The sequence below is a fragment of the Myotis lucifugus genome, unplaced genomic scaffold (genome assembly GCF_000147115.1).
Source record: "Myotis lucifugus unplaced genomic scaffold, Myoluc2.0 scaffold_3, whole genome shotgun sequence".
Taxonomy (NCBI): Eukaryota; Metazoa; Chordata; class Mammalia; order Chiroptera; family Vespertilionidae; genus Myotis; species Myotis lucifugus.
In genome coordinates this window covers 24301889-24316090 of record NW_005871051.1, presented here as the reverse complement: position 1 = coordinate 24316090, position 14202 = coordinate 24301889, and the positions used below count along the sequence as shown (strand labels likewise).

General features: G+C 36.3%; 1 protein-coding gene across 26 annotated transcripts in view; it reads right to left on the bottom strand.

The window, feature by feature from the left end:
- Positions 1–1110: 1110 nt before the first annotated feature.
- The window catches only part of MFF (mitochondrial fission factor), a 29550-nt gene continuing 16458 nt past the window's right edge, over positions 1111–14202 (bottom strand). For 4 of the 26 annotated variants that reach the window (XM_006082590.3, XM_006082592.3, XM_006082594.3 and 1 more), the window contains 5 exons: positions 12706–12864; positions 9322–9354; positions 7720–7779; positions 4897–4981; positions 1111–1947 (listed from right to left, as the gene is read on the bottom strand). In XM_006082590.3, the coding sequence (XP_006082652.1) occupies positions 1816–1947; positions 4897–4981; positions 7720–7779; positions 9322–9354; positions 12706–12864 (469 nt within the window). In that variant the 3' untranslated portion in view covers positions 1111–1815. Of the gene's footprint in view, positions 1948–4896; positions 4982–6559; positions 6626–7719; positions 7780–9321; positions 9355–12705; positions 12865–14202 lie in introns of those variants that run through there. The other 22 variants (XM_006082601.3, XM_006082603.3, XM_006082598.3 and 19 more) reach the window with 11 other exon arrangements.

Sequence of the window (14202 nt, the reverse complement as noted above, 5' to 3'; positions counted from 1 at the left end):
TAAGGCCACCACTAGAAATATTCTGTGGAATCAATGAATGAATTCTATCTTGGCTACTAGGAATATTCTATTGAATGAACTGATGAATTCTATCTTTAGTACTTAGCTTTCAGCAAAGATTCAATACTTACTAAATGAATGTCAAACTGCTAATAGCCATAGAATTAAAACACAAGTGACTAACAGGACAGTTCACACTATGTAGCTGAACAACATGAGGGGCAGCGACAGTGCACACAATCTTTGCATCACCCTCCATCAGTGGTCGGCAAACTCATTAGTCAACAGAGCCAAATATCAACAGTACAATGATTGAAATTTCTTTTGAGAGCCAAATTTTTTAAACTTAAACTAGGTAGGTACATTGTTATTAACTTAATTAGGGTACTCCTAAGGCTTAGGAAGAGCCACACTCAAGGGGCCGAAGAGCCGCATGTGGCTCGAGAGCTGCAGTTTTCCAACCACGACCCTAGATGACCCAGTTCTCCAGAGTCATGAAGAGACAGATTAAGCCTCCCATTCCAGAGGGCACGAGAAAGGATGGCTCGAAGGAGCACAATCAGCTCAAGTAGCTGGTAAGTCATTTCCTTGCTATTTTACTAGTTTGCTGACATGAATTAAGTCCCTAAAAGCCTATGGACCACCTGTGTTGAGGTATCTTTTGGGGACATGCCAGCTTTGCTCTGGCACCTAAACTTACAAATGCGTATTTGTACACCCCCTCCCCCATGTACTTAGTCATTTACAAAGCTGTTTATTTCTCACTTCCACCTCCATGTTCAATCTTGTTTTGGAATCTTTACACTTTAATTTTTACTGTTATCCACCACGTGAAACACTCCACCCTCTCCCTATCCTTCAGCTGTATCTCAAATTGCTCTTCTTCAATAAAGTTGTTTTTATCATCTTCTAATTCCTTAATAAACCTACTCCCGGCCTCCTCCATTGATTTGTCAATTCCTTAAGAGCAGCACATAGAGTCTTGCTCCTGCCAAGCCCTTAGCTGCATGACTTGCGCCTGAGACAGAGACTTGGGTTCATGTAAGATAAGAGTATGTGATAGAGCTCACAGCATAGTATGATGAAACAAAATCTTCCGATCAACAAATATTGCTTTGGTTGACAGTTTATTAAATACACTGCAATTGTACCTTATTCTGTAGTTTTTTAAATCATTCACACATGAACTTAGTAAAAATGTCCCTTATAGAAAACCACCTGAAAAACTAAAATAAAAGCACACATATTTTACACACATATTAGATAAACTGCTGAAAATATTAGGACTTATTTTAATAATAAAGGTGAACATGAGGTGGCTTGATTTTATTAGTTCTAACACCAGACCATGACTTTCAGATGTGTTAATGCTGAATGTGGATGCGAGCATGTCTATTAACAAAACTGTTTGACAATGTTTGGGAAACAGATCAAAGTAAAGGATTTTTCTTTTACAGATACTTTTCTAAATCTATTCTCTACCTACCCCCATTCAGAGAATTACTTGTCCAAACTGATGTGGCAAAAAATTAATTCCTTTTAAAAAACAAATCAGAGCCTATTTACACAACATGCAAAGAGAGAATTTTAAGTAGGCGTTATTGCAGGACTAGTTACAAGGGAACACAGCTAAGTGGCAGAATATACCTTTACCTCTTCAAACATGAGTCTTTCCCCTTCCCTTCTGGAAGAAGTACATTTTCAGGGCGTGGACTATAAAATGGCATATTCAATGCAAACACAGAAACAAGGAAGTTTGCAAATTCTTTATATTTCCAGCTGTTGAGACAGTATTTTTTGAGAGCTGAGGTTACTCTAGCGGCGAAACCAGAGCCAGCTATTAAGCAGCCAGAATGCTACCGTAATTGAATACATGACCATTTCTCTTTTAGCACGTTCTTTGTTCTCCTCTTCTAGAAGTTGTAGACGTCGATTTAATTTGATTATCTAAGTGAAAAACAAAATAGAAGCATTAATGCAAGGAGTGATCAAATTCTTATAAAGTAGTATAATTTGTCAAAATAATTATTATAAACATGGGAAGTTTCATTTGGAGCAAAATAAAAAAAAAACTATATAGAAAAGTTACATATGACAGCTAAGATTCACTTAAATACTCTTCTCTCTTTCCCTTCTCCAAATTTCTGAGTTAGAAAGGGTCTATTTTCCTTCCCTCTTAAAAAAAAAAAATCCTCACCCAAGGATGTTTATGGATTTTAGGGAGAGGAGGGGGGGGGGGGGAGAGGGGTGGAGAAAGAGAAACACCAATGGGAGAAATATCAATAGGTTGTCTCCCACATGTGACCCCATGGGCTAGAACCTGCAATCCAGGTAGGGCGGGGATGGCCATTCCGATCATCTGAGAAAGTACCTCTCTTTTATCAGTGCTAAGCAACCACTTTTTTGTTAGGGTCAATTCAGTAAACAATAAAAGTGTTTAAAAATTACCTTTCCCACTACTCAAAATGAGTAGTTTATTTGGTTCCATAGGATACTATGTTCTTACACTACCAATCTTATTTTACTGCCAATAGAAAAGTGGCATTGCTTTAAATCATTAAGATATTTCTATCTGAGCATTTTTGAGTAGCTTTTTGTTTTTTAACACTTTTATTGATTTCAGAGAGGAAGGGAGAGGGAGAGAGAGATAGAAACATCAATGGTGAGAGAGAATCATTGGTTGGCTGCTTCCTGCACATCCCTTACTGGGGATTGAGTCTGCAACCAGGGGAATGTGGCCTTGACCAGAATCAAAACCGGAACCCTTTTGTCTTCAGGCTAACACTCTTATCCACTGAGCTAAATGGGTTAGGGCCCAAGGCAGCTTTTTAATACCCCCCACCCTGATAGTGGGTTACATTCTGTATCCTAAAGCTAGTGACCCTGAGCTGCTCATCACTACACTAAATGGACTCCAGACTATTGGGTTCCCAAACGGGCAATGGAGCAAAGAGAGCTGCAGAAGTAGCAGCTTCCCTTGCTGCCAGGTCATACAAATATAAATTCTGTAGAATCTTCTGGTGATTCCACTTATGTTAATTATCTTAGAAACTCATAGTTTCCCAACTGGCTTTCTACTCCTTTTAAAGTCTCAAAGCACGTGTGCGAGTTATTTATCTATAATAATAAAAGTGTAATATGCTAATTAGACCGGACATCCTTCTGGACATGAAGCTGGGGCTGCGAGGGAAGCCCAGGTCCCGGGTGCCTGCCGGCGGCCGGAGGGAAGCCCGGGTCTCGGGTGCCAGAGAGACGCTGGTGCCAGCAGCCGGGGGAAGCAAGGTCTACTCTTCGACAAATTTCGTGCATCAGGCCTCTAGTTTATAATAAAAGGCTAATATGCAAATCAACTGAACAGCAGAAAGACCGGTTACTATGATGTGCACTGACCACCAGGGGGCAGATGCTCAATGCAAGAACTGCCCCCTAGTGGTCAGTGGGCTCCCACTAGGGGAGCGCCGCTCAGCCAAAAGCAGGGCTCACCGCTGGTGAGTGCAGCAGCGGTGTCGGGAGCCTCTCCTGCCTCCATGACAGCGCTAAGGACCCCTCGGGGTGAACATCCTCTGAGGGATCCCGGACTGCAAGAGGTCACAGGCCGGGCTGAAGGTCCCCCCATGTCCCCCAGTGCACGAATGTCGTGCACCGGGCCTCTATTTTATAACAACTGCATCTTTGTCTGTCCTATACTAATTCACCCTCTAAGTTAAGGCTTAAATGAACACTGTGAAAACATAAACTCAAATTACACTTTCAGAAAACAAGGTTGTTGACATAATTGTGAAATCAATGATAAAGGTCAAAGAAATCACTTTCTTCAATAGGTGAAGTATAAATAAATATATGAAATATGTAAGAACTTATGATATAGCTTCCATTTATGTTTCAACAAAATGAGACTCAAAATGAAAAAGTATTTGCTTCATATTAACTTTGTATTATATTAAATCTTTAAAATGATATTCTGATTAATTCTTATGCTAAAATATTTAGTTTCTTGATCTTTACTTAGAAATATTTCACTTTGATTTCTTTCCCCTTCACACCTATTTGGCATAGACACAATTAGAATACTGAATATGCTTTCCCCACATATGTGTATGTCTGAGTGACTCTAGAGCAGTGATGGCGAACCTTTTGAGCTCGGCGTGTCAGCATTTTGAAAAACCCTAACTTAACTCTGGTGCCGTGTCACATATAGAAATTTTTTGATATTAGCAACCATAGTAAAACAAAGATTTATATTTTTGATATTTATTTTATATATTTAAATGCCATTTAACAAAGAAAAATCAACCAAAAAAATGAGTTCGCGTGTCACCTCTGACACGCGTGTCACAGGTTCGCCATCACTGCTCTAGAGGGTGGGAGTACATATTAAAAATATACGTATTTTTCTCTCTCATCACTGATGTTTCTATCTCTCTCCCTCTCCCTTCTTCTGTGAAATCAATAAAAGTATTAAAAAATATACATATGCAACTGTAGTTCTAAGACTTACCACAGAAAATGAGAAATAGGCATATAAAGACCCTCTGCACACTGAGAGCAGTTTCCAAAATGCAGTTCTCAAACACAAAAACACAGGCCCAAAGTGACTGTTCCACATTCCAAAAGCCAAGCAAGCCTTTATGGCTTTCCTAGTTCGCTAAAACGTCAAGAACTACATCAACCCATTCGGGCAATACTGTTTTTTGCTGATCAAAACATGTGAATGGTGGTTTAATACATCTTTAATCAAAATGGGAAAATCAATTATGGTTTAATAAGTAGTTTGACTGATAAAATATTTCCATTCATAACTTCCACAGGAGAGAATATGATGAAATGTTGGAACTGTCACTTTAAACATTATATGAATATCACTTAGGATTATATCTTATTTGATACATTAAATACCTGTCGTCTTAATGAAACTGCATCTACAACATTCATGTCATCTGCAGTTGCTTCAACTGTTGCATCTATATTTGAAATGCCATACCTAGCAGATAAGAAATAAAAATACAATTAAATATTAGAATAGAACTAAGAGTACCTGACAAGTCATGTAATGTGCTGTATAGTGTTCAAAGAATTGTTCAAAAGATTGGAATAACAATATAAATTCCTAAAGTATTTTACAATCTGCGTTGTTACTAATAAAGGAAACAACTTAAGATAACAACTACCTTAAATATTGGCAAGTGTCCTGAAACTTGGAGAATAAGAAGAATCCTGACTAAAGATACAAAAAAGGAGACACTTTTCAACTCAGAGGAACTGGCATTGTTAAATAGGACCTGTGGGTGAAAAGACTTGAGGGCTGCCACTCTAGAATATAACAATATACAATACTTAGACAACCTTATGTCCATGTGTGGCTGCAGGGAGCCCCTGCTGAGACTCACTGGCAGGGACACTAACTCTAGCTAGCAAAATAAGACTGACCATTTTTATTTCTCTTCCTCCTCTCATTGCCTCTTTTCTTGCCATTTCTACCCTTTACTTCTTATTTCTAATTACTCTCTACTGTAAAACCACCTGAATACATCTTTTCACTACATTGAGATCCAGAACTAGCTCAATAATCAATAATTAAGAGGCTGTGTAGAAAAGAATACTGGAAAGCCACTAAGACAAACTCCAGAAAAAGCACATGAAAAAGTACTTCTTGTTCAAATGCAGTTACTTCTAAAAGGACACTGATTTTTAAATGAATGACAATAAACTTCTGAGAAACAAATACACACAAATACTCTTCCTTTTTGCCTGGATTTCCACTTTTTAAATATATCTTTAATGAACAGCTTTATTGAGATACAATTTACACACCTCACATGTTTACATCCTATTTTAATCCTGTATGGTTATTTCAGTAAAATGGCATATTAACTGTTCTGAATGAGCAGACTATAAATAAACTGAATTTAAAAGTTATTCCTATGCAATCTACAAAGTTGGCACATAGATATTTTTTAATATACCAAGTAGGTCTCCATTATAAAAAGCACCTTACCACACAAAGGGGTATAAGGAGAAATATAATTCTCATGCAGACATGTTAAAAACAAGTCTATTCAGAAAATTCTTTTGTTTCAAATACAATTTAAAACCATCCAAAAACACCAGACAGGATGCAGTTTCAATAACATGGTAGTACTAACTCTAGATAATATAGAACAATCTCTAAATGCGCCTTTGATGGCTAAACTAACTTGCTTTCTCATTAACTGCCCCTTTCCTCATGGGGACAGAATGAATGTCTTGGAATACTGAGAGTAACTGCAGCAGTTAGAGAAATAAGCTGTAAAGTTAGTAGATGCTACAACTATGGGATTACAAACATCTGCATTAATTATTCCTTTGAACATTATGACAGAATTAAGTGATTAGTAGGAAAAATAAGGGCTGGAGACACCTCTTCTCTACACTTTATCCTCAAAACAAAACTGTTCTATTTCTGTGAGGTCATGCATGTGATGAATAACGGGAAAAATTCAAACAATAGAAGCAATTGCTTCAAATGTCAGGGGACCTGGACTGAACACAGAACGAAGTACAATTGAAAAGGATTACTCACAATTTAAATCCTGAATTAATTAAGGGTTTCAATATCTGTAAAGAAAATCTTCATTTGCAAAAAAATCTAAGGATATGGCAAAAAAAAATTATATAATTTAACTTAAAACAGAAAAAAAAATCACCATGTGTTTTTGTTTTGTTTTTTTAACTAAAACTTCTATCAGAAGTAAAAACTCTAAGTCAGATCACTGGCTGAAAACAGAGAGACAAACTTAGGAGTAAATTGGAAAACTTACAATGGATGTGGTTAGTGCCGTCAGAAGAAACAGGTCGGCAGAGTGGGAAGGCCCTAAGGCACTTCCAATTCCTCTAACGAACCTGAACTACCTACATGAGAAACTGCCGGTTGCCTCTTCTCTTGCCTAAAAATTAATGTGCCAGCTTCCTTTCATCACAGAAATAATGCTGCCAGTTTTAAACCTAATGCTACAGATAATGTATTTGTGCTTAAACAAAATGAAATCTGAAAAAATTACAGTAATGGTATCTGTGAACACTAACCAAATTTCCCCCCTTAGAAGATGGGAAATGGGGATTTTGGCATGTGAGAACCTTAAGTATTTATATGTGCTATTCTATCTGTCCTGTACTTAACAGAAGAAATTATTACTCAGATTAAGCATGTGTGAAAGGGGCAAAAGTAAGAGAAAAGCTGAAATCAACAGATGACAAAAATTCTTAAAACAACTTCCCTTTATGTTTAATTTACCCAAACTGTCAATGCTGATTTTCCCCAATTTAAGATGATGCCTTATCGACAGCTTTCTCTATACATGGAAGATGATATTATAGACAATTAAATAGAAAGAAAACGCTAGACAGAAGCTCAGGCAACAATGAAAAGGATGCATATAAGACAAGATTTAAGGTGACATTTTCCATTTTAGCATGATCTCCTATATGTTAATGAAACTGGATTTAAATAAAACATCGAGGATACATGATACTGTAGTACAATTAAGTGTTTTCCTCATTCTGGTGGCCAAATGTCACGAGTGACTATTCACTGTTCTCAGAGAAAAGCAGGATGTACTCATAGAGAAAACTGTAGAGGCTCAAGCTACACTATAAAGGCATGGCTACTACATGCATTACAGCCTGCAAAATACAAATTCAGCCAGCTATTCACCCTGGTAGTTACAAAGTCTCAAAATTTACCTGACGTTGTCATGATGAGGATTAGAAGTGGCGGCAGCAGACCCACCACGCAACACGGGTCTAAGGCAGGTTTTTGGAGAAGGCACAAGACAGAATCAGGAAACAGAGAAGTAATAAAATAAAAGCAAAAACAAGACAAATAAATGTCAAATAGGATTATATTGTATGTTTCAATACAATATAATATATTTCAAATACTTTAAACATGTTTGTCTCCCAAGTCCTCCATTTTAAGATTTTCATAAATTTAATATTTTCAATGGGTTAAAAATAAAGGAAATCTATAGTTATGTAACAAAATAGCACCAACATATAAAATAATTTTTGGGTGCTTGTATTTTAATTTATGAAATTCAAGACAGAGGACAACTCTGTTTAAAAAGTGTAATTGCTCTCTTCCAGTTGGAAAAGTCATCAACCTTAGAAGCATGTCAAGAACCGGTTAGTAGCACCTGCATGATCATGGTTGCTCATCGACAGCAACAGCCCATCTCGAAAACTAAAAATTTCACATTACTCACAAATCCCACAATTGCTTCCTTCCCGCCTCTTTAATTTTGATTAGTGCCTGATATCTTAACGTAGCTATGTCTCATTCAAACCCTGAGCTCTTCAGAGCAAAACTGCAAGCCTCAGTTCTGGAGCTGAGACCGGAGCCGTGCTGTGAGGGACATACTACAGCATATTCCAGAAGCCACAATACTGAGTCTGATCGCGAGACAACCAGGAGCGACATACAGGGCTGTTAGAAATGAAGACTAAGGTGCACTGGAAAACTTTGTGGGGAGTGTCACTTAGCTCAGTACATACTTTGTTTCCAGAGAACAATGAGTTTCTTACCTAGGTAAGCAGAAGCCTTTCCAAGAAATCTTACTTTTTAAAATCAGAAAACAAAAGTTCCACAAGGTCACTGGTCAATTCCCCAAAAAGTAATCAGCAATATTTACTGAACACAGAGATAAGGTTGGGGTATAGGATCCAATATAAGGATTTTAGGAACCCTTACATTCTATTTTGAATGTCTCATTCTCTAAGTACTGATCAGGTTTAGCCTGAATTTAAATACCAAGGCAATTCTTAATTATAGTAAACATTTAATAGCAAATGCACGAGTTTTTGTTTGTTTTGGTAAGCTGACATATTTGTAGAATTTTGGCTATAATATAAATCATTATTTTGTCAGTTCAATATATTAAAGAAAGTTTTAATGGTTAGCTTATACGCTTCCTGAAGGCACTACTGTTGCTTTAATAACTTTCTGGAGCCTAGAGGATAAGAGATCCAGAGACTTCTGGGGGAAGACCTGTTAGAATTCTAATTTGTTCACTAAAGAACAGTGAGAAATCACATATGGCTTGAGACAGGATTTAAACCCATCCCATCCTACTAATATATTTACTCTGTGGCATTAGGAAAACTGTTACTAGTTAACTACAATCTTACATTATACTAACATGAGAATGTTTAAATAAAGCCAATGCTGTGTGCTAAAGTTTTGAAAGAAATTCACACTAACATGCTCAAATGGATCTGTCATATTCAGTATGTTCCACCACAGAGATTTCCCTTTTATAATGCAGAGCCAGAAGATAGTACAGTTACCTTTCACAACGTATTTCGTTTTGTCTTCTTACACTGGCAATTGACACATATAATATAAGAGTAAATTAGACAGGCATTTGGCATAGTACCACTTTCTTCCATAATACATTACAAATCTTTTTTAAGTTTGATAATATGTTCAACAGTATGTTTTGTGATGTGACAAAAGGGAATGAGAATCAAGGCTCTTCAAGTTCCAGCATTAACTTGGATATTGACCATCTTGAGTAAAAAATAATCTGACTTAACAGAATATGTGTTTCTTTGTTTAAAAAAAATGGAAACTGCTAGAGTAAATAAACAATTTAATTGGGGGGCCAGGAATTATACACTTATTTTAAAAAGACAAATCATAAACAACAAACACTATTTTAACTACATCTTTGCATTCTAGGTTTTCCAACTAATATATTTATACGGACACTTACAAAAAATATAAAATTATGTACATGGTGGTTTCTAATATACTCAAATCTTGTAGAATATGCAAAAGAAAACTGTATAAAAATAATCAAGCCCCTTCTAAAAATAAAACTTAAACATGCTAAGCATGACTAACTAATATGTCAGTGTTTAAATAATGTTCTTACATAGAAAGTCTCTTTTTAAAAATGTTAATATTTTGCATTGGAGAATGAGATATGGAACTCTAGCAGATGTCAGAAGAGTTGGCCATTACCTAACTAGCCAAGGGCTAAGTCATAATAGCATTTAAAATCCAAAGAACATACCTTGTGCTTGTCTGAGGTGCTTTGATAAGTTAACTTTGCTAATGTGTACACATGTTTTACCTTTGTCTTCATGTTGAGCTTGGTTTTAGATCATATAAGTTCTCATAAGATGAGAAAATGAGTATGTAATACATAAATAAAACTTTCAACAGTGTCCCTTTTTATGTTAAGCAACTGTGAATCTGCATTATTTTATGATAGTAAGGCAGACTATCTTCTTCCTTCTCCCTTTCCTCCCTCTCCCCTCCCTCCCTGACTGTCAAATATTTCTAGCTTAATTTAACTCTACCTAATGTGATGTCATAAGACCAAAGATATTACATTAGCGTAACAGCCAAGAGTAGTAAAACAGAAAGAAAAAAATGATGCACAAAGCAAGAAACATAAAAGCACTTGAAACTTTATAAGCAGTATCATTTTAAAATCATGCAAGTAGACCATTATCCAAATTTCACATTCCTAGCATTTATATCTGAAAAGCCATACGAGACAGTTCTGATTTGGCACTTACAATTCTGATTAAATCTTGTTCAGCATTTAGATTGCAAGAGATTGAAACACAATGATAAAAAACAAAACAAAGCCCTTTCAATAATGAAAACATCCAATAAGACTAATAAGAATCTAACCTGCTAGGCTCTAAGATAACAACAATGGTGTGTACCCAGGAGCAAAAAATTAATACAACTACTTTATGTATTTTTAAAAATCTAATTTAACTGAATAAAAAAACATAATTCCTTCCCAGAAAAGGGATTTTAAAGTTATCAATTCATTACAATGAAAAAATAGATAAAACTTAAGGCTCAAAATAGTTTTTCATAATATAAAAATACAAAGTAAATTTTACATTAGTAAGATTTCTGATTTTGTACTTGTGAGCTGGAGTCAAAATGTTTTTCCATTATTAAGAAAAAAAAATCCAACTTTTTTATAAGTTCCATATAACTGCATTGAACTGTGTGTATGTACTGGGGCTTTGTCATCTAGCTATTATTTAATTTATATAGGATTTATAAGTATCTTTCTCATTCATATATTTTCACTGTAATAGCATCTGATATGTTATAGTTTGACCTAATAATCTGGTGTCTTCTAAGGACCAACTGTAATTAAAAAGTTAAAGAGGATACCAGGTAAAGAATGAATTTATTTTAAGGAGGGTGGAGAAAACAGGCCATTGGAAATACTAGTTCTTAAGCTCCAGGTACTTTATATTTAGTCTCGTTTGAAGGCTCTCCCGCCACACTGAATACAACTGGAGGCCATCATCCCTATATGTGAAATAAAAGTAGTGGTGGTAGGTGAAAGGGGAGAGATTCCTCACAAGAATCCAGAAAACTAGGTAATATTATTACCCTTCATATTTTCTTAATTTAATAGATGAGAAAAACAAGGCCTAGAGAAGATAAACAATTTATCAAAGGTCATCATGAAGCTAGCTACTCAGCAGGGTGGATCAAGATGGAATCTGAGTGACCCCCTGAATTTTTTCCCTAAACCATGCTGCTTCTTCCAGGCCTCAAATATTCTGAGACAGTCCTTGAAGCTTCAAAGAGCATAAAAGGGACTTGAAACCCTTGGGGAGATTATATATATATATAATTTCCCCCTGCCATGGGCTTTCTCTTTAAATTCCTTCTGGTACAGTATTAAGTCCCTGGGCCCGAATGTATACTACTAAACTACCCTGGAAAGGCTCAGAAACTCCTGTTGAGCAATATGGACAACTTGCCTATGAAGTATGGGAAAAACCCCAGGGGCCTGTGTGCGGATCAAAGCACTCAACAAGAAAGTTTGTCCAGAGCAAGCCATACACATATCAGTTCCTCAGGTAGAAGTCAGGTTTATGGAAGAACCAGAGGAATTCACTGGGGATCCTTCAAATTGTAAAAGTCAACACTAACTCTCAGAGTTACTAGATAAAATGTTAGGAGTGAAAAGGAAACAGACTGTACCTTTCCCATACACTGCCAGAAAGCTTCCCAAATTTCAACTTTTTAAAAAACACTATGTAGTAATGACAAAAATAGTGGCAAAAAATTTATTTGTATGAACAAGTCTAAGTATTCTATTAATGATTTTACTTGATGTTCAAAAGTTATCAATACGGAAAAAGATCGGATTTTCAAAAAGACAAACAGTACCTGGGATTTTCAACACAGGCCTAGAAATCCCTAGTTAGAGGAATTGGAAAAAAAATTCCTGGCAGCTACACTGACATCAGTGTTTCAAATCTGTTTCATTAATCAACCACATTAGTACCATAAATGATGAAATCAAAAGACTTACTAAAGAAAATTAATACACTCAAGTTCAATATCCTACACTCAATCCAGTAGTATCCCTAGCATAGCTAAAATGGACTCGAGTACCTAGAACAAGTCAACAAAACCTTTGGAAAAATCGTTATTCTTCCTGTGTGTAGTTATTAAGTAAACACTTTCTCTGACTGAAGAAAAGCTACCAGAATCCTATGAAATGTGAATTTTGGACAATAATTTCAAATTAAAAGAAAGCAAAGCAAACTGTTTAAACCACTGCATCTTAGAAAGAGACGAAGGTGCAAACAAAAAAGGAAGACACCACAATCCACTAGAAGGAGCCAAAAAGTAAGCAACGAAGCTGGCGAGAGTCTCTGATGGCCAGTCACCTGCGGTTTTCATCCAGCACATCCAAGATCTGCTGGTAAGCCCTACGAGTAGAAGACTGGATAAGCGACAAAATGCCACGAGCAGAGGAAAGATTAGGTCCATCTTCAGGTAACATACGGGGAGGACAGACCCGAACCTGTGGTGGCGATGGTGTCACACTGTTTATATAAGCACAACAAATGAAGAAAAAAAAAACAAAACACTCAAGTCAGATTTTTATAAAACTTTAGCTGAGCAGTTTCCCCAAACACTTATATTTTAAGAATCATCTTAATTTTCTTGCCCTTTTCTCCCACCAGTCATTTCCCCCTAAGAAAACACTCACTCAAATAAGTTAATATTTCAAACTGTCCTAAAAGACTAGCTACAATGCAGCATCTGTAACTGGGCAGCCTTAAATAGCAAGTTAAAAACACACCAAATTATCAAAGAACAACTCTGGAGAGGGAAGAGCACTATAGCAATGAGTGTGCTCATCCGCTAGCTTTGGAAGGCAGCGTTCTTCATGGGTGTATATTCCATTTCAGTAAACCAAACCGCTAACAAGCAACCTGCATGAGACTGGATGGTTGGACAGTAGATAGAAAATTCTGGTATGCCGGTGTCAGACAAGTTTAAACACATGAATTGAAAGTGATTCCATGAAAATGCTGTTTCAATTATTTCACAGACAATGAAGCAAACTGAGTTTATGAGTAAATTTAAAGATGAGTTCAAGTTTTAAAAGTTGTAACAAAAGTATTTTAATTTCTGGGCTTCTCTTTGCCAGTAATCTTACAGTCTTTTCCACATGAGCTAAGATTCAGTTTCATTGGCTCCACTGCCAGTGCGTCCGACAAGCCGAACACACGTGAATAAAGCAGTTTTACAGTTGTAACCCGGACTCTTAAGATAGGTGTATTTTCAGAGACTTGTTTAAACCTCATCCTGTGATTACGTACAAAATAAAATGGAGCAAACAGAGAACAACTGAAAAGAGAAAATTTTGTATTCTGACTTGGGTAATCTTTTCTAACTTAACGTATTTATTTGGAAACCACAAAATAAGTGTGGGATAATTTTTGAAAAGATAGTTGTCATCTAATATTATTCCCACAGTCCCAGAAAATTAAAAACAAATTTCCACAATTTTGTGAATAACTTTGAATGTCTTAATGATCCAAAATGAGAAGTACAATAAATATGAAAATCATGTTTTCCAAAGACTACTTAGAAGAGAAAGATCTAAGCCAAATCTTGACATATTGAGAACCTAATGTCAGGGCTGATTCACCATAGGAAGTAGGCCTACTGATATCAAAAGAAATGCAAGTTTTCAGATGCAAACTCATGGACAGTTACCCTAAAAGTCTGTCCAGAGATCAGAAATATTCTGGAATGTACATAAGCCAACTTAGCAACTGCTCCATTATACTTGGCAAAACCCATATTCAACATCCCAGAAGAGTAAAAAGAGCAGACTGCTTGGTCACAAAGTCTAGTCCAGGGGTGGGCAA